Source organism: Xyrauchen texanus, chromosome 7, assembly GCF_025860055.1.
Source record: "Xyrauchen texanus isolate HMW12.3.18 chromosome 7, RBS_HiC_50CHRs, whole genome shotgun sequence".
Taxonomy (NCBI): Eukaryota; Metazoa; Chordata; class Actinopteri; order Cypriniformes; family Catostomidae; genus Xyrauchen; species Xyrauchen texanus.
Genome location: NC_068282.1, coordinates 36178028 through 36204503, shown reverse-complemented (window position 1 = coordinate 36204503; position 26476 = coordinate 36178028). Strand labels below are relative to the sequence as shown.

The window sequence follows — 26476 nt, the reverse complement described above, 5'->3', positions numbered from 1 at the left end:
CTCTTTGGCGACACCGTTGAGGACTTCGCCCAGCAGTTCTCTGAGGTGAAAAAGCAGACGGAGGCCATTTCACACATCGCAATCCTGCCGCCATGGGCCAAGCCCCGTCTGCTCACCGAGGGCGTCCTCCTGCATCAAGAAAATTTGCGGCTCTGCCTCAACCCGGGCCCAGCTCTCAGCCACAGCATCGAGCGCCCCGCAGGAAGCACACGCCCCCCGTCTCATGAACCCCCTCGAGGACCCAGAAGGCTCCAAGGTGCTCCTGAGACGATCGACCCAGAGACCGAGACGTTCGCTCCGGAGCTGGTAAGCAGACCACTCCATCCCCTGGTGGAGGGCCAGGAGGAGAACCTTTAATTGAATTTATTTCATTTGCCACACCCCTCTGGGGCTGCGGTACCAACATTCTCAATAAAAGAGCGATTTCCTTTGTCTCTGGGTCACTTGGCCTGCAAATGCCGTTCTCACGGCACTCTGCCACCACACTTCAACAGTCCCGGCATGCTGGGCGCGGATCCCCTGCCTTCAGCCCCACGACTGTACGATGCACCTTTGCTTCCCGACGCCATACTATATGCTCCACCCCGCTGGGAAGCCCCGCCGTGTGCGTCAAAAATAATCATCCCGTTAGTGCCTCTAGCACGGAGCTTCCAACTTGGTTGGCTTCCGCTTTACAGCAGTACATGGCGAACAGGCCAAATCTCTGCGTGCGGAAATTGCGACCCTCTTACTCAAAGACGCAATAGAGCCTGTCCCTCCAACCGAGATGAAGAAGAGTTTCTTTGCAGCCCTTACTTCATCTTACCCAAGAAAGGCGGCGGCTTACGACCGAAAGACCTCCCACTGCCCGCTCTGGTATGCCCAAACAGAGGATCCCCTCGGGGCAGACACACTGGCACACAGCTGGCCCACGGGGCTGCGCAAGTGCTCATTTCCCCCAGTGAGCTTTCTTGCACAGGTGCTGTGCAAGGTCAGGGAGGATGAGGAAGAAGTCACTCTTGTGGCTCCCTATTGGCCCACCTGGGCTTGGTTCTCGGACCTCATACTCCTCGCGACAGCCCCTCCCTGGCAAATTCCCCTGAGGAAAGACCTTCTTTCTCAGGGCCGAAGACCCACAAAGGTGTGTAGTCAGGTCAGTGCTCTCATTTCTGTAGGAGAGATTGGAGAGGAGGCTGTCCCCGTCACCTTGAAGGTGTATGTAGCTGCTATCGCAGCCCACCATGAAACAGTAGACAGCAAGTCTTTGGGTAAGCACGACTTGATTATCAGGTTCCTAAGAGGCGCCTGGAGGTTTAATCCCTCCCATCCAAGCCTGTTCCCCTCATGGGTTCTCTCAGTGGTTCTCTCTGGCCTTCAGAGACCCCCCTTCGAGCTGCTAGAATCAGTTGGACTCAGGGCCCTCTCCTTAAAGACGGCCCTGCTGATCGCACTCGCCTCCATCAAGAGGGTCGGGGACCTCCAAGCGTTCTCTGTCAGCGACGCTTGCCTGGAGATTGATCCGGCAGACACACATGTGATCCTAGACAGCGGCCGGGCTACGTGCCCACGTGCCCTGTCGCTTTGTCACGCAACTGCCTGCACGCACCTGCATCAGCGATTCAGCGCATGGTGTGATTGAATAGGGACCCCTAGTGTCGCTTCTTCGACACAACGTCGAATTGAGCGACAGACGGGGAACGTCTAGGTTACTGTTGTGACCTCTGATGGAGGGAACGAGACGTTGTGTCCTCCCGGCCACGACACTGAACCGAGCCACTGTATTGGCCTTTTCTCAAGTTCAGAGATGCACAAGGCTCTCAAGAGAGATCCCTAGTGTCGCTTTTTCGACACAACGTTTCGTTCCCTCCATCAGGGAACGTAGGTTAAAACAGAAACCTTGACAATATTTGTATATGCAAATTAATGGTAAAATTTAGAAATGTACTTGTAAATTAGATAAAAATAGCATAAAATCCCAAAAGAAATGCATAATGTTTGTGTTCTTATCTGACCCTTCCGGTCAAAAAGGACCGCGAATACCAAAGGGAGGTGACCTTTTCCAATTCCATAGGAGGGTTAAAATGATATGAGTGACAAAGAGAGAGTGACTGTTCTGAAAATTATAATTTAGTCAAATTCAGTTTAAGGAAAGTATTAACCGCATACTTTAAAATATTCTCAGGGCTTTAAGATAATATATCTAACATATTCCCATGGATTTAAAAAAGTACAGCATTCAAAATACATAACTACTAATACATACTGTAATGTAGTATAATCTACCTGCTTATAGCGTTGAGCTTCTGCTACATCAATATGCTCATCGTCATGACCATTATGTACATCTAAGAAAAACATATATAAACATATACCATATATATCATAGTACACTGTCAAACTGTTCCATAGTTTTAATACCAATACATGTCAGCAATGTCAAGTGGTTCCATAGATTTAATATGAATACATGTCAACAACACTTGGGCACCAGCCCTCAGGTTTGCTCTGTGACAACACCAGCTATTTTCCCTTTTGTTGCTTCACAACAACATGAATGTGTTCGTGTACTCACTGCGGACATCAGGCATGCTCTGTGTGTCATCATCATGGTGCCCTACCGAAACAAAGGACAATAATATAATGAGCACTAGTCCTGTGCATTATGAGAACACAAGCAGAAAATCTGACCTGTACTATCTACATTCTCTACAGAAAGGATTTAATGTCAGGTAATTTATCCGATTATATGTTGAAGTACATAATACATAATATAATAATGTGATTCAATTAATAATAATTAAAAAAAAAATTTACCCTTCTCACATTACTGTAAACAAAGAACATAAACCGTTTTTATTGATGTAAACCAAAGACAGATGTCACACTTTAGTCTGCTTTAACCCTGGGGTACACCCCATTCTGTGCATTCAATCAAGGTTTCTTATATTTCTATATTACATGTCCCATTGTGCAAGGCCATAAACAACATCAACAAGCTCTACTGTGCCCCAGGCACAGCATGTGACACAGTTATGGCCTAAGCACTGGAGACACAGCCTCTGAACAAAGTTCTTTGAATTCAACAGATACATAAATTAATATCCTCTCAGTAATGCACACACAGACATTTCCTAATGTTTAACAGTAACAAAATGGAATGATATCTCTTCTGTCTCGCAATACATACAGGCTTTACATATTTACATATGATATGATTATTTATATGATAATTCTTGCTGATGAGATTGTTCCTTTTAATAACTTAACAGCCAGATCTCATTATTATTCATAGGTATTTGTATGTAACATTTACATGTACATTTTTGTAGTTTGGATAGTGGCTGAAACATACAATATGTAAGCATTGACAGCAACTGAAAAGCATACATTTTTAAGTATTGAAAGCTTTAGAAGTGTAAAAAGATTTACGATTCCTTTGTGTTATAAATATATTTTTATAGGTAAAGTTTTACAATTTTATAGATATTTTAAATCCCATTACTCTTACCCTTACCCCTAAAACCGTACCCTAACCATTTCTAAAAAAACAAACAAAAATGTGAACAAAAAGATGTGAAGACATGGATTATAGCACAGAAAAATTATTGATTAACTTTGTAATTGTTTTTTGGTGCATTTGTGGTGTAATTTATTTATTAATTTGTTTATTTAAGTTTTTGGCCGAAACATATTTATAAAAAAATCCCTTTGTGTCCTATGTCATACAAAATAAAAATATAATGATTAAGTAATGATTAAAAATGTTTTATTCATTTTATCATTTTAAAGTTTAATCTTGGTGAAAGTGAAGGAATCCTTCTAAACAAGTTGAATATGGCACCAGAAATCACTGAACAGAATAACACTGTTATAATAATATCATAAATTAGGTAAATGAGTCAACAGCGTTAAATATTTGCAGTGCCATTGAACGTCTTACTGATTAAATACAATAAAATGAATAAATTAATTCCATGAATTCAATATTCATGAATTCAATAAGTATATGCAAGCATTTGTACATTTCTAAAGTTGTTGATATGTAAAATTATTTATATTTTAGACGCTGTCCATACGTTAATATTTTAAATTTCAGTGTCTATGCAAATGTAAGCAAATGTATGTGTAGGTACTATTACCACACTTTACATAAGAGTACATACAAATACTCATAATATTACGTTGATCTGAAATACCTGTGCAAATATTCAAAGCAAATAATTCCCACAGTAACTAACCGCATTATAAAATGACTGATAAATGTAAACTCTAATAAGCAAGCTTTACAATGTAAGATTATGCACAAATTAAAATATATCTTATGTGTATTATGTTGTAACTTATTTGAATAATTACTTATTGCTAAGTGCAGTGAGTGCTTTCTATGCAACAATGTCTCTCTTGTGATGATGTGACAGCATATTTGGACACATTGAAAGTTATCAAGAGGCTTTTAATAGCACCCACCTTCTTCATTTAATCTCTTGTACAGTGACCTCATCACCTTTGCACTACCAAAACGCTTGAAGCGAGAGCGTATGTTGTCATGGTACCAACCCAAGGTTCCAATTTTCAGAACCCTATATAGACAAATAGGTGTTTTGCAACAGATTTCATACAACTGATTAATTATAAACACATATACTACATGGCCAAAAGAATGTGGATTCCCAAACACCCAATCACAATGAAATACTTTTATTGAGCATGGTTAAAACCATGGGCACATTGAGCAGCTTACATGCTTTTGGGAAGGCTTTTCACTAGATGTTGTAAGATGTGGGGATTTGCTCCCATTCAGAAACAAGAGCATCAGTGAGGTCAGGTGCTAATGTTGGGCAATGGAGTTTGGCTCGCAGTCGGAATTCCAAATAATCCCAAAAGTGTTCAAAGGGGTTCAAATCTGGGCTTTGTGCAGACTCACTAAACCATTTCTTTATGGACCTTACCATGTGCACAGGGGCAATTATTGTAACGAACCCCGCTCCTCTAGTTCGCTCCGCTTCCTAGAGCTCACACGCTCGCTCCCAATCACCCCCCTCGGGCTCTCACGCTCGCTCCCAAACACCAGAGTATTAGTTTCACCTGCACTCGTCCCAATCACTAGGTTATTCGTTTCACCTGCACCGCTCGTTTTTTCCCCTATATATATCACAACCCTTTCGTTTCACTCTTGTTGGTTATTGTTTAGTTTACCCCTTCGCTTTGCCAGCTCTAGTGTTCCCCTAGCTCCCCTGTCTATTCAACTAGCTTGTCTTATTCTACTTACCTGTTATACTGATTCTGATTTCCCCGGCTTCGACCTTACGCTTTCCTCGACCACTCTTCTGTAGATTCGCCCCTTTGCCATATCCTGATTCCCCGGCTTGGACCTATCGCTCCCCATTACTACTCTTCTCTGGATTTGCCCTTTTGTACTTATGCCTGCTCTTTAATAAAAGCAGTTTTCTTTTACATTGTGACTGTCTCTTCTTGTGCGGGTTACAGAATAACCAACCTTACAGAAGACAGTCACAATGGAAGCCACGGAGGATTTCCGCAGCTCGCTAGAGCAGATTTGCACGGCGCTTTCTGCCCAAGGATCTACATTTGGGAAACACGACCAGGCACTCACGGCTCAGGGACAGCAAATACAAGAAATACTGCATACGGTACGTACTATTTCCGATCAGTTTTTACCAGTTCCTCCTGTGTCTGTCCCTGTGCCCGTTGATGTTCCCACCGCATTTCCCAGCGCCGCGAGCTTTCAACCCCCCGAGCGGTTTGCCGGTTCGTCGGAAGCTTGTCAGGGGTTTTTAATGCAATGCACTGTTTATATGACATACCACCCCCTTTTGCGCACTGACAGTGAGAGAGTACATTTTGTTATCTCCCTGCTCTCCGGCAAGGCTTGGCAATGGGCCACTGCATTATGGACCGCCGACAGCCCCCTTTTGATGTCGTATGATCAGTTTTGTCACCAGATTGCTGTGGTTTTTAATCACCCGGCAGCTGGCAGAGATGTAGGCAGCCGCCTCGTGTTTTTAAAACAGGCGTCACGCACAGCCACTGCCTACGCACTATATTTCCACACCCTTGCCGCGGGTAGCGGGTGGAGTGACCCCGCTTTGTTGACGGTTTACCGCCTGGGTTTGAATGACCGGCTCCAAATGGAATTGGCATGCCGAGGAGAATCGCTGTCACTGGAGGACTATATTCAGCTCTCCATCACTGTGGATAAAATGCTTCGGGACCATGCTTGTCGGAGCCCCTCTGTTGTCCACGAGCCTTCTACGGGTCTCAACCCGCCCAAACTCGTTACTCCCGAGCGCTCTTCCACATCCGAGCCCATGCAACTTGGTTGCGCTCCACTAACCCAGGCAGAACGAGCTAGACGGTTGACACAGAGCCTCTGCCTATACTGTGGCACACTGGGTCACCGAATTGACTCATGCCCAGCTGGCCCCCGGCGTTCCCTCTCCAAAAGTCAGGTGAGAACATCTGTCTTTCTCAGCGTTACCCAGAAACAAGTCTGCCTCCCAGTAATGTTGAGTTTTAACAATGTCTCTTTTTCTACCCCTGCCCTAGTGGATTCCGGGGCAGCGGGAAATTTTTTAGACGATGGCTTGGTCCAGAAACTATCCATCCCACTCAGTCCGGTTGTGCCACCTCTCAGAGTTAACTCTCTAGATGGGGCACCTCTCGGATCGGGTCTCATTTCCTTCCGGACCATGCCATTGTCCCTCCAAGTGGGCTTGTTTCACACAGAGCTCATCCAGTTTTTTATAGTGCACTCACCCAGAGACCCTGTGGTTTTAGGCCACCCCTGGTTAGCGCTTCATGACCCCCACATTTCCTGGCGCACAGGGGAGCTGTTGCGCTGGACCAACCACTGTTTATCACACTGTATTTCCCTTCCGGTGTCCTCCACCTCCGTAGAGAGCCCCGAAGTGAGATCCCCTGTCGCCATCCCTCCTGAGTACTCTTCCTACGCTGATGTGTTCGAGAAGACCCAGGTTTGTCTTCCCCCCATCGTAGCGTGGACTGCGCCATCGATCTCCTTCCGGGGTCCCCACTCCCCAAGAGCCGAGTGTACCCCTTAACATTACCCGAAACCAAGGCCATGGAGGACTACATTGACGAGGCACTCAGTCTAGGCATCATCCGGCCGTTCACCTCCCCAGTGGCGTCCGGCTTCTTTTTCGTGGGCAAAAAGGACGGCGGGCTTCGCCCCTGCATCGATTACCGGGCCCTAAATAAGGCCACGGTGAAGTTCGCCTACCCCCTACCTCTCATCCAACCGTCCCTTGAGCAGGTCAGTAAGGCGAAGATCTTCACCAAGCTCGACCACAGGAGTGCGTACAACCTTGTACGCATCCGCAAGGGGGACGAATGGAAGACTGCGTTCATCACCACCAGGGGGCACTACGAGTATTTGGTGATGCCGTACGGCCTCGCCAACTCCCCTTCAGTGTTCCAGTCGTTTATGAACGACGTCTTCCGAGACATGCTGGACCTCTTCCTGGTCGTCTACATAGACGACCTTTTAATTTACTCCGCCACTCTCTCTGAACACACCATCCACATCTCAAAGGTGTTACAGAGACTGCGAGAGCACGACCTGTTCGTGAAGGCAGAGAAGTGTGCCTTTCACCGCCCCTCCGTCTCCTTCTTGGGCTACGTCCTGTCTGCGGGAACAATGGAGATGGAGACCGACAAAGTCGCCGCAGTCCTATCCTGGCCCGAGCCTAGTACGCTCAAGGAGCTCCAACGGTTCCTGGGTTTCGCCAATTATTACCGGTGTTTCATTAGAGACTTCGGCAAGATCGCTGCGCCCCTCACGTCTCTCACACGAGGCAACCCGAAGTTCCTCACCTGGAACGCACCCGCCCAGCAGGCCTTCCAGGCCCTAAAGGAGGCCTTCACGACCTCCCCAGTCCTTCGGCAGCCCGACCCCACTCTCCCGTTCGAGGTAGAGGTAAATGCCTCAGAGGTAGGGGTGGGAGCTGTACTCTCCCAACCACACGGGACACCCGCTAAACTATACCCATGTACGTTCTACTCCCATAAGCTGTCCTCCCCCGAACAAAACTACGACGTCGGGAATAGAGAGCTGCTGGCCATCAAGCTGGCCCTAGAGGAATGGCGCCATTGGCTGGAGGGCTCTAGGTTCCCTTTTGTCGTTTTCACCGACCACAAGAACCTAGAGTACCTCCGTGCAGCCAAGAGGTTGAACCCTCAACAGGCCAGGTGGGCGATGTTCTTCACCCGGTTTAACTTTTCCGTTACTTTTCGTCCGGGCTCCCAGAACCTCAAGGCGGACGCACTCTCTCGCCTTTTGAACCATGGCTCGGAATCTCCTGAGTCAGAGACAATTCTCCCCACGTCGTGCGTCGTCGCACCCGTTTGGTGGGAACTGACGGAGGCCATCCTGCAGGCTCAAGGCGACGAGCCCGCACCTCCTCAAACCCCCCCCAACAAGATGTATGTCCCCACCATTATTCGCCCTCAGCTGATGCAGTGGGTTCATACTTCCCTTTGTTCTGGCCACCCGGGGATTACCCGTTCCACCGAGCTACTCGCTAGGAGATATTGGCGGCCCTCACTCAAGGACGACGTCCACGACAACGTCCTTTCGTGTCCGGTCTGTGCCCAGTCCAAAACACCTCATCACCTTCACGCAGGACTCCTCCAACCTTTACCTATCCCTGACCGACCATGGTCCCACATCGCCATGGACTTTATTACCGACTTGCCCCCCTCCGACGGCCGGACCGAGATCCTTGTGGTAATAGACCGTTTCTCCAAAATGTGCCACCTGATTCCCCTACCCGGGTTACCCAACGCGACACAACTGGACGACCACATGATCACCCACATCTTCCGAAACTTCGGTATTCCCAAGGAGATCACTTCGGATCGGGGTACCCAGTTCACGTCTCGCTTCTGGCGGGCCTTCAGTGACAGACTGGGTATCCAACTCAACTTCTCCTCGGGATACCACCCCCAGACCAATGGCCAGACCGAGCGTCTCAACCAGGAGATTGGCAGGTACCTGCGAGCCTACTGCGCCCAGACCCAAGGCAGCTGGCACACCTATCTACCCTGGGCCGAATATGCCCAGAACAGCCTGGTCAGCTCTTCTACTGGTCTTACACCTTTCCAGTGCCTCCTGGGCTACCAACCACCCCTTTTTCCGTGGGAAGCGGATCCCAGTGACGTTCCGGCGGTGGATGCCTGGGCCCGAAGATGTGCCCAGGTCTGGAGAGCCACCCATGACCGGATTCAACGCTCCACCCAGACCCAGAAGGCTAAGGCAGACCGCCGACGCCGTCCTGCACCCCTGCTCCATCCGGGCCAAAGGGTTTGGCTCTCGACCCGAGACATCCGCCTCCATCTCCCGTGTAAGAAGCTAAGCCCCAAGTATGTCGGCCCTTTTAAAATTACTAAACGTATTAACCCAGTCACTTACCAATTACTTTTGCCACCCCGCTACAAAATTTGTCCTGTGTTTCATGTTTCCCTTTTGAAGCCCGTGTTCTACAGCCCCATGTTCCCGCCCACGGCAGCCCAAACACCCCCTCCACCACTCAATGTCGGTGGTCAACCCGCCTATACGGTCCGGGCCTTGCTAGACTCCCGACGTTGGGGGGGTGAGCTGCAGTATCTGGTCGACTGGGAGGGCTACGGACCTGAGGAACAGTCGTGGGTACGGTCGAGAGATGTCCTGGATCAAGCTCTCAAGCTAGACTACCATCGCCAGCATCCCGATCGTCCCGCACCGCTTCCCAGAGGTCGCGCTCCTCGCAACCGAGCGCGGCCGTCCGGAGCCGTCCGTAGCAGAGGGGGGAGTACTGTAACGAACCCCGCTCCTCTAGTTCGCTCCGCTTCCTCGAGCTCACACGCTCGCTCCCAATCACCCCCCTCGGGCTCTCACGCTCGCTCCCAATCACCAGAGTATTAGTTTCACCCGCACTCATCCCAATCACTAGGTTATTCGTTTCACCCGCACTCATCCCAATCACTAGGTTATTCGTTTCACCTGCACCGCTCGTTTTTCCCCTATATATATCCTTTCGTTTCACTCTTGTTGGTTATTGTTTAGTTTACCCCTTCACTTTGCCAGCTCTAGTGTTCCCCTAACTCCCCTGTCTATTCAACTAGCTTGTCTTATTCTACTTACCTGTTATACTGATTCTGATTTCCCCGGCTTCGACCTTACGCTTTCCTCGACCACTCTTCTGTAGATTCGCCCCTTTGCCATATCCTGATTCCCCGGCTTGGACCTATCGCTCCCCATTACTACTCTTCTCTGGATTTGCCCTTTTGTACTTTTGCCTGCTCTTTAATAAAAGCAGTTTTCTTTTACATTGTGACTGTCTCTTCTTGTGCGGGTTACAATTATCATGCTGGATTTGAAAAGGGCCCCTTTCTACTAGAAATTCTTGTCTGGGGAGATTGCATGGCTGTAGTGTACTTTTGGCCATGTAGTTTTAGTTTACCCAAGGTTATAGGCTATAAACTCTATAAACTTAAATGTTCCAATTGTTGGCCAATCTTTTCTAACCTTGCCATGCGGCAGGGGTTGCATACCCAGCCACGCTCCTTCTTGTTGTAGCGGCTACAGGTCTTGCAGGTGTAGAGTTTGCAGTCCACGCACTGGCGTTTGCTGTTCACTAGGAACTTAAAGGGTAGCAGGCAGTGGATACAGTGAGAGTCCACCAGGTTTGGCTGAGATCCCAATAGGTCCCTCTTTGTTTCTTCCTTCTCTAACTTAGATTTCAGCTCCCTTCAGTGTAATACAAACAGACAGAGCCTCTCAGAATGTCTCAACACAATGACATACATGATTATTAAGCTAATTAAAAATTATTTTTTACATAATTTAACATTAATCATTTACTTAATAAAGGACAAGCCCTGATCTTAGTGCAGAACAGCAGTCCCACATGAAGACAAATAGAGTTCTGTAATTTCAATTAACATTTTGAATGGAATACTTTAAAACCACCTCGAATCACTCATTTTCCTTTATATTCCAATTAATACTTAAAAGCAGCACTCAAACACTTACTTTGTGTCTTACCAAAAATTCTAACCATTAATTCAAGAACTGTGCCATAAAACAGAACATCTTTTTCAGACATGAACAATTCAATAACCAAACAGAGAACTCCTTGTAGCAAAACAACAGAGCTCTGGGGCATTTTGTTTTCCCAGCCAGTGGTATGGTGTGATCAGGCCTTGTGACTATTCCATGATCATCATGATGTCTTTACAACAGTGGCCTTTCTCATAACCCTGTTCCACTCCTATGTACTATAGAGTATATACTATAGATATTAAAGAGATCTTACATTGTGAATATTAGGCTCTACAGAACCCATGATTACATAGGTAAGTCTACCTATGTATGTCTATTAGAGTCAGTGCTGACTGATGAAACATATGTGTCATTGTATTAAAGTTTAAATCCAATGTTAAGTGATGTCGCAGCAGATTTGTCAAAGTGGTAACATAGCGTTTAACAATGTAATTTAGAATCCTCACCCAAGCCGCTCTTCTTCCTTTTTCCTCAGCTCAAAATCTCTCTGAATGACCTCCCATACATGTTTGGCCTCCTCTTCTGTTAATCTAGACAGGTCCAACTTCTTGTCCATACTTGCAGCTTAGATTATCTTTTATAATTCCTTAACAATAACAACAGTAGACAGGACCTAAGTGTATGAATTTTAAAGATGAATCTTCTCTTTTGGGTCATTCCTAAAATTAAACTTTAAAATGTTTGAAAAATGAAACATACTTTTATTAGTATCTAGACATTTTTACCCACATCAGTGTGTAACATTATACAAATATTTTTACCAAGCCTATTAAAACTGCCATAAGTACCAAAACTTATAAACAATTGTAAAAATGACCCTTTTAGCATTCCACCTCTCACAGAGATAATATGATTCCGATACAACATTAGGACAACAAGGCCTGTGCTACAAGGACATGCATCATGTTCATTAAGTGCCACAGTCATTACAATCAAGAGTCCATCCATTAAGTGTGCCCCTTTCTATAACTATATACCAGTCTGGTTCAAACCCTTTATATAAAGATACCTATAAACACTGTCTCCAAAATAATTAATGATAGATTTTTCTTTGACATTTAGCACACACCTCTATCAATGATTGATATCAAGTTTGTGAATTGCATTATGAAAGACACATTAACTACTGATTTAAAAAAAAAAAATACTTCTAACACAACAACTGACCTCAACAACTAGTTGTAAATTATTTACTGGTGTCATTCTAATCCATAGTGCATTGATTTGCTGTTGCTCAACATAGATATGCATTATGCAATGATGCAATGATTTCAGTGTTACATATAATTTAACTGGAAATTACTCAAGTATGAAACCTGCTAAAATGGTCAGTACAAAGTAATGATCAATGATAGTGTGAGAGTAAACAAACACTATTAACATTCCGAATCCTAACTAACCTTTACAGCAACAAGAATAATTACTTAATATATATGCTAAAATTATTTATGTCTACACATATGAAAATATTAAAAACAGAGTTTAAACTTACAAAAGTGTTACAGAAGTGGTAATGAAGATTCTGTTTACCTCGCTAGCAGACAAGGAGCTTTTCTTGCCAAGTTTCTCAGAATGAGGCAAATGATGTGAGAATAGTCAGAGGTATGGCATGTCATCTTAATCACATGTCTCTTGTAATGAAAAATGGAAAGGAAAAACACCACCCTTTCCATGCTTGTAATGAATAGTGTTTTTTTTTTCCTTCAGAGAACATAATAATAACAACAATTATATATATATATATATATATATATATATATATATATATATATATATATATATATATATATACATACAGTTAGATAAAGATTTTGATAAAGAGATTTAGATAAAGTGTCATTCTAAATTGGCAATGCACTGGAGCTCAAATCAAATAATGTATTGTTGTAAATACAGTGTATTAGTTGTTGTTAAACATTTACATTTGACCTCTTTTCCAATTTAATCATAATTTAATTTCACTTTGTATCAAAACTTTGATTCTCAAGGTCCTTCGGGAAATGTAGGGATATAATTTTGCCTTTTGAGAATTTACACATTTATACCTCATAACCTAAGATCTCAAAAGCAATAGTGATTTTTCATTTAAGATATTCATGTTTAAATTTCAAGCTTCGGATGCTTTCTTATAATGAGCTGTCTGCTGTGTTTTATTATAACCTATTTAGCATTTTCATGACTATGCTAGGGACTGATGGTGCAGCTTACAGTAGTCCCCATGAGGCATATGGCAAGGTGACAGAGCAAAAGTTTCTATTTACTGTATGACCTTCTAAAGGCAATGTCTGCTGGGGCTAAAAATGAACCTAAGATAATTTTACACATCACAGCTCACAGTCATAGATGTGCACTTTGTAATGCAAGTCATACCTTCCTGTGTTCAAAATGACACTCATAGCAGTTTCTATTTTGACTTTCAGTTATTTAACAAGACTGGTCCACAAATGTCTTGGCATTAGTGGTCAACACAAAAGAACCTCTCTCTGGCTGTGGTTCAGGCAAAAGTATTGTCCTAATTCCTGTTGCAGGTGTGGAAGTTGAATGAGATGGTGCCCTTTACGGCTAGACTAAGGGCAGACTGATTCATTACTCTAAAATTAGCTGCAACATACTGTTCTGGCCCTGGATGCGGGCTAGTGTCCTGCTGTTTTTGGGAAAGTTTTGCTGTGCTTTCAGTGACTTTTCGTTAATGTGCCAGACACAGATGTATCTTTGCACACACACTGGTTGAATGTTTCACTGCTGAGCTGCAAAGAGGGAACTAGAATTATCTGAAGGGTACAATATCCCTTAACTCAAGTGGTGTATCTACATAGCTGTTCCAGTTTGGGACGAGTTTTAGCCATAAATATAAGCACATTAACGTTGACTGTCAAAATTAATCTCTGAAATCCATAAAAGCACATTACGTGGACTGTCAAAATTAATCTCTGAAATCAATAAAAAATGCAGACATAAAGAGCATAATGATGATAAAGTTTGTATAGCTCATAAGTAGCTACTGTATATTAATATTTTTTTTAGAGCTGTGGTTAGCTGTGGAGCTCTATATTTCATAATTTTGCTCTTAAATGTATCAGTTTTATGGTTAACTGGCAATGTTAAACTTGACACAACGTATCGTTTGTTTTATGGCAAACGGGAATTTGTTTACTTTCTGGATTAAAAAGAAAACCTTAAGTACTAAAACTAATGCACATGTACACATGCTGAATCCTGTGCCAGCATGGCCTCCAATGTGCATAAACATGAAAGCTGAGCTTCAAACTAAACAGATATATATACACATGACAGATATGCACAATGCTATTCATGGCAATTCAGGCCTACATAGCAGGAGAGCTTCAAATCAACAGGTCAGCCATGCAAACAGCTGTTATATTCTGTTGTTTTAAACCATCTTCTTTTATACAGACTCAGCAGTTCCTTTTTCGTTTAAGTTATTTGTTTTCATATATCTCTTGACTACAAAAAAAAAAATGTAAAAATATAATACATTTTAAGATTTGCACATGAATGTACAGTATATGTTGAGTCAGCCACCATGGATGCCTAGTATTCATATTGTATTGCATGATACTTTAGGATCTTGTCAGGGCACTGGGTTTATCGCCAGGTTTGGGTAGAAGAAATACAGATCAACCTTCACTGAAAGCCCAAAGAGGGTCTATCAGATTCCTTTGCCTGAGTATACAAATTTATTAAAAACATGCTTAATTCCCCCATATAATTTAAGTTAGGGGGAAACTTATATAAAATATGAATAGAATGAAATGATGGGTAAAAAAGAATTTGCAGATCCAAAATAAATAAATACAATTTGAACACTTACTGTGAATGGGTTTAATATAGTAAAAAGGGATGTTCTTACTTGGAAAATTAAGTAGTACAAACTAACAGCAGTCTATTTTCTAACGGTTGAGTTTAACATCTGCATGTTATATGTGCTGACACTGTCTTGACAGAGTTTAGCAGGGCTAGAGGTGCCATTACAGTAACCAATTTACATTAGCCCTTTATCACGGCAAATTTTGTCTTAGGGTCAGTGAGTCTGAATTTATCAACAGGGTGACTATTTGCTCTAGGCGTAAATAGCACCTGCTACAAGGGCATCTATTTGCACTCCAATAGTCTGGTGGTAAAACAGAAATTTAAGACACACTGTGCCCCAAGTGTCGCTGCAGTGGCATGGGGTGTTATAACGGTGTGACTCTGCTTTTCTCGTGCAAACAACCTGGCTTCTCTTCTGCCTTTTGTCCCACTTTTTCCCATCCTGTTTCATGTCTTAACACTTAATATTTCTTTTAATACAACTTATAGTAATAAATAAAAAATAAATATAAAGGATGATTTACTTGCAATGATTTGGTCATGGTGAAGGTCAGTGGGTTGAGAGAAAAGGTTGATCCGGGTAAAATTTACCATGGTTTTATCATAGTAATATTGTAGTAACCATGTTATTTGATGGAAGCCATAGTTTTAATGCAATTAACCATGGTGTTACTACAGTAATGTAGTATTAATATAGTAACTGCATTTAATTTTATGGTTACTATGATTTTACTACAAAACACCATGGTGGTACTATAGTTATTGAAATAAAACCATGGTTCATTTTTGTAAGGGAAGGTTAGGGTTAGGTTTAGAGGTTAGTGTAGGGTGCTGCAGTTATGCCCTATACGGTTTGTTAGTATTTAATTAGGGGTGTAAATAGTATCTGCCACTATTTGCATCAAGGTACAAATAGCATCTTACACTATATGCACTCAATGCAAAGAAGATGCTTTTGGTTGCTGTGTACACTTAGTACAAAAACCCTCTGCCTTTAAGAAAGAGATTATTTGTTTTCAGTGTTGGGAAACCGGTTGCTGTAAAAACACATTAACATATCCCTATAAAATATGAAATTAGTGATCACTGTTTAAAATCTATTTACATTTGTTTTTGGTTTTGTTTGTTTTTTTGGTAAATTTGTAATTGCATTTTTTTCTAGCTGTGTTTTCTGGCTAATTTTGCATGTGACATTCACCTAAAAACATATAACAATTTTGTTTAAATTCATCATTAGGATTTGTTTTAGAGCCATAGCAACTGCAGCTGATAGTCAGTGTTACCCTTTGGCCCATTACCTTTTCAGACCTGCCTGTCAGCAGCTGTAATTGTCATGGTTGGAAACATTAGGCCTGCAGCACACTGTCAGACTATTCCTAAAGTTCTGTAGCTTCTCTCATTCTCACCCTGCTAAAATAGCCACCCACTTCAACAGCACATAGCCTCACAACAATAGGTTAGATAGAATTCAGAAGGCATTCCTGTTGAAAGGAGTAAAAATGCATGTAAGTCCTTTATTCTCACTGAATTATCTAATGGAAAATAACTTTTACATTACAGTTAATCAATCAAGTACATTATTTACAATTTCAAGTATTCAAACATTTTGATTCAGATGACACTAAAATTAATGAGCACAGCTGTATTCTACAGCTCATAAATATAGCTTAAATATCAACTTGGCAAACAAAACTAATGTAGCTAATGAAGTATAAACTTTACTATCTACATTCTACATAAAATGTAATCATATAAATCACAGTAATACAAAAAGTATAAAAGTCAAGTGGAAAAGTCAACAAATGGTGAAATTTGAATTAAAATACTGCTTTGATAAGATTGCACTTCATTTTCCTCACAGTTATCAAAAGCAGCTAGATTTCCTTATCAAAGCATTGGTAAGGGGTTTTAATCTACTGTTGCCTCCTTTATTGAGTCTTTTCCTAAAGTCAATCGTTGCTTTATTCCTCCTCCTCTTCTTCTTCTTCCTCATCATAATTATCCTCATCTTTACTGACTCTAAAGTCCATTTTTGCAAGCATTGCCTCTAAATCGTCAGTGAAGAGCGTGAAGTGGTCCATATTCTCAAAGCAAGGCTCTGGCCTCTGTAGATTGGAGCTCTTTGATACATCTTTGGCTTCAGTGATGAGCTTCTTGGCAGTGACGAGGAACGCCACACAGCTGTTGTCCATGGTCTGGGAGGCTCTATCCATCAGCTTTATGCTGGCCTGCAGCTGTTCATTGTACTGCTGGACTAGAGATCGCACCACCGCCACCTTCTCATCCTGTTCTTGTGTGATTTTTTCAAGGAGCTGGCCCTTGCGCTCCTCGAGGATGGCGCAGAGTAGGTCAAACTTCTCTGACAGCTTCTGTTTCTGTAGCTGGCTGTTTTCATCCACGGTTTTGCAGGTTTCCTGCATCTGGGTTAACATGGCCTGCAGACAGCTATTGCTTGCGCCTAACAGGTCAATCGAATTTTTCAGTTCAGACTTCTGTGTTTCATAAACACTTTTCAAAGTAGAAACTTCGCAATCCTTGTGCTGACCAAATACCTTGCACATCGAGCAAGTGGGTGTCTGGCAGGTTATGCAGTAGATGTTTATTTTTTCATCTTCGTGTACCTCGCACATAGGTTCTTTTGTGTCTTTGGATTTTAAAGGGGGTTCAAGGGCGTTACCTCCTTTCTCTAATTGTTGCTTATAGATGTCGATGATGTTCTCTACCAGAAGGTTTCTCTGCAGACCGTACACACCATGGCGATCCAGCACCACCTCAAAGCGGCAGGTAGGGCAGCGGAAGATACCTCCAGAGTAGTGGTAAGGGTTTTGGGAGTCGTAGAGGTCATTGGCACAGCTGCGGCATAGATTGTGCTGGCATGGTAAAATGACGACCGGCTTTGTGAACATGTCCAGACAGATGGGGCAGCTCAATTGCTTCTCTAGACTCTCCATGGGGCTCGGAGCCCATACTATTTGACCAGTCTTGATGTCCATTTTTGTTGTTTGAGGTGGAGTCCTTATAACCGCCGATACTTCTTTACACTGCTTTGCCTTTTGGTTGAACTTGATGTCTTCTTGTTGCTTCTGCCTTTACTGAGGTTTATTTTGATCTACTGGGACAGAAAGCACTCAGAGCTTATATACTGTCCGCTGCCTGTGACACTTGATCTGTGAGGCAGCTGTGACAGGATTGCTCCCACCACTTGTTTATGTGTCATGATTCGGACAAACACGCAGCCAACACAACCAACTTAGCAACATTCAACACCCCCCACCCCAACCCCTTTTCAGAGCTCTCCATCTCTGAGAACAATGTGTGGAAGAATCAGTCATGCCAAACAAGACCCATGTGATAGAAGTTGGTATCTAGACTCCTAGACATCCAGAATGTCCCTGACCACACAACAACATGGCAGGTCAAGTGCTACGTTACTTAATTTTATTGTTTCCTTACAGACTTTGAATTAGCTGCTGTTTGTGCCAACTGGATATTGAAACCTGTTCTTGTACTTTACTATTTTGCAAACTGACTTTTACATGACACGTTCCATGTTTCGCATCAGTTTTCTGGTGAAACTAACATATATAACAACTGTCACAACAACGCTATAACAACTGTTGTTTTATTCACCTTCACACAAAACACAACTACAACGGCTGATTATTACTTTAAAAACACAATTTTTTCACACTATTATTGACACACTGCTATGCTATATTATCGAAACACTTTTACTATTACGCATCAGTTGAAAAAACATTTTAATGCTTGTATTACAGACCCAACTAGATTTACACACATACCCCCATGACTGGGCTATTTCACAACTTTAGCACAGCAAATTTGTAAACAAACAGTCATGTGGTCGACAACCATGCCACTGCTTGACAGTGACATAAGCAATATCATAGTGAAAGTGTTACTGTCCCCTCCAAGAGATTTTCTCCAAAATAGCAGGTGTTGAACTGGACACTGTAGAACATAGCACATACGTATGAATGTCATGTTTGTTGTGGAACCATCACACATGTGCAACTGCAACACTATTTTCAGATCAGTGTGCTCATCACAGGTGGTGCAACCATAACATTTATGATAAATGAGAAATGCCTAGAGCGATACTTTCAAGTAACTGTAGTTGTAGCATGTTTGTTTTGTTATTATTCGCATACAAATTTTTATAAATATAGAATAACAAAAAACGTACATGATTACACAGAAATTCGACATGTTGCTTCCAAATGTTCATGTACCCTCAAATTGAACCCATGCCAAATTGCAGATAAGTGCCATCCCCTATCAGAAATTTCTGCATCAATTTAAATATCATTACTTTTTATAGCTGAAAGTGCTTTGCGAGATCAACCTCCGAGACATGGATTTTGGTCCCATGCAAACCTGGAAGTAACTGCGATCACATAAAAATGGATGGATGGATGTCAATCTTTTCGAGGTAGACCAGTACAGGCTGTACTGACAAGCCACTGTTTTGCATCTGTCAGTGCTTTTTTTTGATGGTCTTTGTCCACAAGTGTCAGACGGATGCTTTTGGAGCGTATTGAGCGTCTAGAGAATATGCTCTGCATTTTTAGGACATTGTGTCCAGTTTGTAGCTTAAAACTTTGAAAAACGCATCTCGAGACCGCTGCATTCAAAGTTGTACTTCATCAACCTCTTATTGAACTCAAGAATGCAATATAAAAAGACTACGTTTGGCACCACCATGTGGACATTTCACATGGAATCTGGAGCTCACATGTGTCCATATGTTTAAAGGGATAGTTCATACAAAAATGAAAATCCTCTCAACAGTTACTCACAATTATGCCATCCCAGAGGTGTATGAGTTTCTGTCTACTGCTTTACACAAACAAATATTTTTTATAAGAATATCTTAGTTAGTGAATGGTGACCAGAACTTAAAAAGCACATTAATGCAGCATCATATCTATCCATATGACTCAAGTGTTCAAATGCATGTCTTCTGGAGCGATATGATAGGTGTGCATGGAAAAACAGATACATTATAAGTACTTTTTTACTATAAGTCTCCTCCCTGCCCAGTAGGTGTCGATATGCACTAAAAATGTGAATCACCAAAATAAATAGAAGAACTCTCTGGACAGAAGAGAGTGAAGGTGGACATTTACAGTAAAAAGAACTTAAATATTGATCTGTTGCTCAACTGTTTGACCTATCTGCAAACTGACACCTGGATGTAAGGAAGTTATATAACTCATTTGCACAACATATAAAGGTCCATTAAGCAAGATGCACTTGTGCTGTTGGTGTACAAATGGCCTATTATGTACATGTGGTCAATTGAACATTTTTTGTTTTGGCATTGAAACATGTTCCTGGAACGCAATGTCTTGGTTCAAGATGGTTTTAATTTTAGAGACTAGATCAAATCACCACCCTTGTTTTCATCTCATGGGTAATTCTTAGAAACCTTTTGACCTCTGTGTTAACACATCCATAGTTAGCAAAGATCTAAGCATATTAGTGATAGAATTTCTAGAAGCTTTTTCTAAAGGCTCTCTCAGTTCATGTTCACACCAAGCAGTCTGAACATGTAAATGGAAAATCTATTTATATAATGTATATTTAATCTACAGTGTGTTACTGAAAATGTCCACTAGATGGCACGTTACACCAATTTTCAATGCTTATTTTCTCTAATGCTCTCTCTTCATTTTTTGTTGTAGTTTGGGTTTGGCAATAATAGTATCCTCTCAACTGTAAAAAGCACTTTTTACAATGCAGTAATTACAATGCAATACATTACATTTACTGAACTGTCTTAGTTTAAATAGCTCTTATGAAAGTTTCTGAATGAATAGGACAGACTATGAGTCATCAACATTAGCATGCTGCTCTCTACATGTACATTTTAGCCAGCACTTAAAAAGCAGTTGTTTAATCTGAGCACAAGCCTAGTTTATTGGTTTCCCTGATAGAGAATAGCCTATGCTCTTAATAAACACTCTAATGAATGTGTTTCCTACAGTGTATGTGATAATTGGAGACTGGCTATTTGTTTTGGGGCTACAATAAAAGATAAGTGATGAATGTAAATTTCCTGAATGGTGCCAGTTTGGCTCCTATCAACAGAACCATCTTTGTGTCCAGTAAGTCTACAATACCTGTTCATTGTAGATGTGTGTACAAGAGACACAATTATTTGAATGACTTATAGCAGTGTGAAGCTTGCTGTTGTGCAGAATTCCATGCCTTGCCAAAGGTGCCAGCCACAGCATGGCGTGCATACAAGATTCCTGTTCTTGTTTAACTTCCACCACTCAGAGGATGTCAAATTGCCATAAACACAGCAGTGTGTTAGGTACAGTGGCATATACTATTAAATTAAATTGATAGTGATTATAGTGATTTTTATAGTGACTTTTCCCACACTTCAACTTAATCTGGTGTCAGCTATTTGACAAAAATACCGTAAACTGATATTCGAACTACAAATGTGTTTGTGTCTGTCTGCACTCTTTTTAAATAGTTTTTTTATGTCAACATCCACTAGGTGGACATCTTCGACTGCTGCGACACATCTTGCTGTTTTCAGAGTGTCTGTGATGGTTACTGACCTAACCTCCGTTTGTGTCGATGAGTTGACACTAGGGGTCATACTTGGGAGCCCAGACATCTCTGATCTTTGAGAAAAGGCCAATGAGAATTGGCGTGTGGAATTTGCATGCCACTTCCCTGGACATATGGGTATAAAAGGAGTGCCGCTTGCAAACACACACTCAGCCAAAGGCCCGGCCATTTCAGCGGTTGGTTCAGTGTTGTGGCAAGAGGGACACAATGTCTCATTCCCTCCATCAGGGAACAGAGGTTACGTCAGTAACCACGAAGTTCCCTATCTGTCACTCACTTGACGTTGTGTAGATGAGTTGACACTAGGGGTCCCAATGGAAAATGCCACAAGAGCTGAACTGGGTTATGCAGACTGGTGGTGCGAGATGGGCAGAACTCTGTGTGCCTTGTAGTCAGCGCAGCGTAACTACCTAAGTGGAATACAACACATGGTCTTACCGGGTCAGAGCGGAAGCTCATCATGCGGAGCATCACCGTGGTAGGTCCTACCCAAGGAGGGGAGGTGTTACAACAAAAATATGTGATCCAAGATGGCAGCGCGGTAGCACGCAGCGGCCACTCCAGATCCAAAATGGTGCTATTTTTGTTAAAAAAGCCAGACTTTTGCGACACATGGACATCGGAGCAACCAGTGTTCGTGTCTACCACCGCCAGACACTACTGAAATATAAGACTCATGCAAAAACTAAGCTGCATGATGACCTGCAGGAGGCGCTACGCGTACTCTGCTTGCTGCGGAGACCAGGCCTCCAGTCCTCGGCGTCGCCTGATGCCGGTGGAGAGGACGTCGTAAGCAGTGTGCGAGGAAGCGGAAGTGTGGCAAGAGGGCGGGGGTCTATGCTAGGCTAAAAACAAACCCTAGTCGGCTGGCTCTCCCGTCTATCCTGCTCTCAAATGTTTGCTCCCTGGACAATAAACTGGACTATATCCGACTCCAGCAGGCTACGCAGCGTGAGTTTAGAGACTGCTGCGTCTTTGTTTTCACGGAGACGTGGCTCAGCGTCAGAGTTCCGGATGCCGCCATTCAGCTAGATGGGCTCGCCTCGTTTCGGCTGACAGAAATACAGCTCTCTGCGGTAAGACTCGCGGTGGTGGCTTGTGTGTTTACATGGAATGGTGCAAGAACTCTATGCTAGTCTCTAGTTACTGTTCATCGCTGTTGGAGCTTGTGACTGTTAGATGCAGACCTTTTTATTTACCACAGGAATTCACCACTGTTTGCATAACCGGAGTTTACATTCCTCCCAGCGCTAACGCTAAGGAAGCGCTCTGTGAACTGTATGGGGCTATGAGCGAACTGCAGAACGCTCACCCCAATGGACTGTTTATTGTCGCAGGAGATTTCAACCATGCGAATCTCAAGACAGTGCTCCCTAAATAATAATAATACATTTTATTTGTAATGCGCCTTTCTCAGACTCAAAGCGCTACAGCATGTACAGAACAAAATAATCAAACATGTGAATAAAAATATATATATAGAAGTATCAAAAAAAATTACAAATACATTAAAAAAAAAAAAACATTTATAATACAATTATAAATTGAAAACTTGACTAAAAAGATGTGTTTTAAGAAGTTTCTTAAAACACTCCACAGAAGCAGCATCCCTAATAGATGAGGGTAGTGTGTTCCATAACTTAGGCGCGTTATAGGAAAAGGCCCTTCCCCCCATGGTTTTTAATTTACAATGAGGCTGACACATTGAGAGAGAGCCAGCAGAGCAGAGAGAGCGAGCGGGAATGGATGGAGTAACCAAATCACAGATGCAATCTGGAGCCAACCCATGTACTGCTTTATAGGTTAAAATCAGAATTTTATAATCAATACGTGGCTGAACTGGAAGCCAGTGCAGTTGCTGGAGCACGGGTGTAATGTGATGGCGTGAGGACGTATGAGTCAAAACATGTGCGGCAGAGTTCTGTATATATTGCAACGTCCTAATAAAATTTGCTGGTAAACCCACAAAAAGAGAGTTACAATAATCAAGCCTTGATTACATCAAGGCATGGATAAGCCTCTCTGCATCAGGCCTAGAGAGAAATGGTCTAATACGTGCAATGTTCCTCAGATGGAAAAAAGTAACTTTTGTTATGTTTTTAAAATGTGAATTAAAAGTTAGCTGGGCATCAAAAATCAGGCCCAAGTTACGCACCTGGCCAGAAGGGGACAATTGGGTATTGTCTACTGAAATTTTAAAATCCTTACATTTATTGACATTAATTGGAGTACCAATTAATAAGATTTCAGTTTTGGAGCAGTTTAGCTTTAGAAAGTTGAGTTTCATCCATGCTTTAATTTCCAACAAACAGTCAGGAAGTTTTGAAGAGGAAGAATTAAGATCAGGCTGAGAGCTGATATAAATCTGGGTGTCATCCGCGTAACAGTGAAAGCTCAGGCAATACTTCCGAATGATCTGCCCAAGAGGCAGCATATAAACACAAAATAAAACAGGACCCAAAACTGACCCCTGAGGGACACCCTGACACAGAGGCACAGTCAGAGGTCTGTTAGAACCCAGGTAGACAAATTGAGAATGATCTGAGAGGTAAGATTTAAACCAATTTAACACAGTTTCAGACAGACTGGTCCACATATGCAATCTTTCCAATAATATGCTGTGACATATGGTATCGAATGCAGCCTTAAGGTCTAACAAAACCAAAATGCCACAAGCCCCAGAGTCGGCTATAATGAGGAGGTCATTCAGGATCCTGACTAGAGCAGTCACTGTACTGTGTCCAGATCTAAACCCGGATTGAACATTTTCTAGTAGGCTATTCATACAGAGATGCGTATGGAGTTGGCCAACAACCACACGCTCAAGCACTTTTGCCAGGAAAGGTAAATTAGAGATGGGTCGATAATTTGACATATCAGTGATATCACTCCCAGGCTTTTTAAGAACTGGGGTAACTGCAGCCATTTTTAGAGCAGAAGAGACATTCCCTGTATTGAGTGAAGCATTTACAATAGCAGTGATGTGGGGCACAATGACAGGCAGACAGTTTTTCAAAACAGTCATAGGTAGTGGATCAAGTATGCAAGTAGTAGAATTCACTGACAAAACAAGTTCAGAAATAAAATCAAAATCAACAGTACTGAAACTTGAAAAAGAAAGACCAGAGAGATTAGGATAATGCACCTCAACAAACTCAGAAACATCCTCACAGGCAATAGCGTTATAAATATTCTCAATCTTAGATAAAAACTAATTGAGAAATGCATTACACTGCTCAATGGTAGGACAGTTTAAGTTAAATTCCATCAGTATGTGGACTTTGCAACGAGAGGGGCAAACGCGCTTGGTCTTGTTTACACAAACATCGGAGCCCCGCCCCCACCTACTCAGACCACATCTCTGTTATGTTAATTCCAGCATACAGACCGCTGGTCAGATGCACAAAACCGCTTCAGAAGCAGGTGAAAACCTGGCCAGCAGGAGCCATCTCTGCTCTTCATGACTGTTTTGAGTGTACTGACTGGCACGTGTTCAGGGAGGCTGCAACAAATGGCGATTCTACCAACTTGGAGGAATACACAGCATCAGTGACCAGCTACATCAGCAAGTGTATTGATGATGTCACTTTCTCCAAGACCATCACCACGCGCTCCAACCAGAAGCCGTAGATGACTGCGGAGGTGCGCACTCTGCTGAGGACCCGAGACTCCACCTTCAGAGCAGGCGATAAGGCAGCCCTAAGAACAGCTAGGGCCAAACTGTCCCGGGCCATCAGAGAGGCAAAGCGCGCACACGCCCAGAGAATCCACAGTCACTTCCAGGGCAGTGGTGACACCCAGCGCATGTGGCAGGGCATCCAGGCCATCACCAACTACAGGACAACATCAGTTGCCTGTGACAAAGATGCCTCCCTTCCAGATGCGCTGACCGACTTCTACGCTCGGTTTGAAGTGCAGAATGACGTGGTGGCAAGGAAGACCACCCCTCCTCCCAACGACCAGGTGCTCTGGCTTACCACGGCAGATGTGAGGAAAACTCTATGTAGAGTCAACCCACGGAAGGCTGCTGGACCAGACAACATTTCTGGCAGAGTGCTCAGAGGATGTGTAGACCAGCTAGCAGATGTTCTTACCGACATCTTCAACATCTCTCTGAGCAGCACCGTCGTTCCAATGTGCTTCAAGGCCACCACCATCATCCAAAAACCACCATCAGCCAAAGGAGTCTTCAGTGTCCTGCCTCAACGACTACCGTCCCGTCGCACTCACACCAATCATCATGAAGTGCTTCGAGAGGCTCGTCATGAGGCACATTAAGACCCAGCTGCCCCCCTCACTAGACCCACTGCAGTTTGCGTATCGTCCAAACTGTTCAACGGACGACGCCATCGCCACAACCCTCCATCTGGACCTCAACCACCTAGACAAAAAGGACTCATACGTTCGAATGCTGTTCATAGACTTCAGCTCAGCATTCAACACAATAATTCCTCAGCACCTGATTGGAAAGCTGAACCTGCTGGGCCTGGACACCTCCCTCTGCAACTGGATGTTATGTTTATGTTTTTTTTTTTTGCACTACTGTGTACTGGTCGGTGCTGCACTGTCTATCACTGTGCCTATTGTCCTGTTCATTGTCAGAAATTTCTTGTACTGTCCCGTACTTTTTGCACATGTTTGCACGTGCACTTTATATAGGTATATATAGGTATTTTATATAGGTATTTTATTTAGTTGTGTAGGATCATGTGGTCCTGTATTAGTACCAAGGTTGATTTTATGTAGCACCATGGTCCTGGAGGAACGTTGTCTCATTTCACTGTGTACTGTACTAACTGTATATGGTTGAAACGACAATAAAAACCACTTGACTTGACTTGACCAAGGACAGAGGGCCCTCTGCCCAAGGAAGATGCGGTTTACCAGCGGGGAAAACATTTTGCGGAATATACATCACATGCAGGTTATCTAAGGAAACAACCAGCACTTGCCTCAGTACGGGGGCCTTAG

General features: G+C 43.0%; 2 protein-coding genes across 3 annotated transcripts in view; both read right to left on the bottom strand.

The window, feature by feature from the left end:
- The window catches only part of LOC127646144 (melanophilin-like), a 31077-nt gene extending 18393 nt beyond the window's left edge, over positions 1–12684 (bottom strand). Inside the window, exons 1-6 of one of the 2 annotated variants that reach the window (XM_052129598.1) lie at positions 12593–12684; positions 11509–11648; positions 10526–10747; positions 4447–4559; positions 2552–2593; positions 2263–2324 (exon numbers count right to left, since the gene is read on the bottom strand). In XM_052129598.1, coding sequence (XP_051985558.1) covers positions 2263–2324; positions 2552–2593; positions 4447–4559; positions 10526–10747; positions 11509–11618 — 549 coding nt within the window. In that variant the 5' untranslated portion in view covers positions 11619–11648; positions 12593–12684. Of the gene's footprint in view, positions 1–2262; positions 2325–2551; positions 2594–4446; positions 4560–10525; positions 10748–11508; positions 11649–12554 lie in introns of both variants that reach the window. The other variant, XM_052129594.1, reaches the window with a different exon arrangement.
- Positions 12685–16386: 3702 nt separating this feature from the next.
- LOC127646814 (E3 ubiquitin-protein ligase TRIM63-like) lies at positions 16387–18016 on the bottom strand. The gene has a single exon (XM_052130718.1). The coding sequence runs from the start codon at positions 17884–17886 to the stop codon at positions 16855–16857; it is 1032 nt and encodes a 343-aa protein (XP_051986678.1). The 5' UTR covers positions 17887–18016; the 3' UTR covers positions 16387–16854.
- Between the last annotated feature and the right edge of the window lie 8460 nt (positions 18017–26476).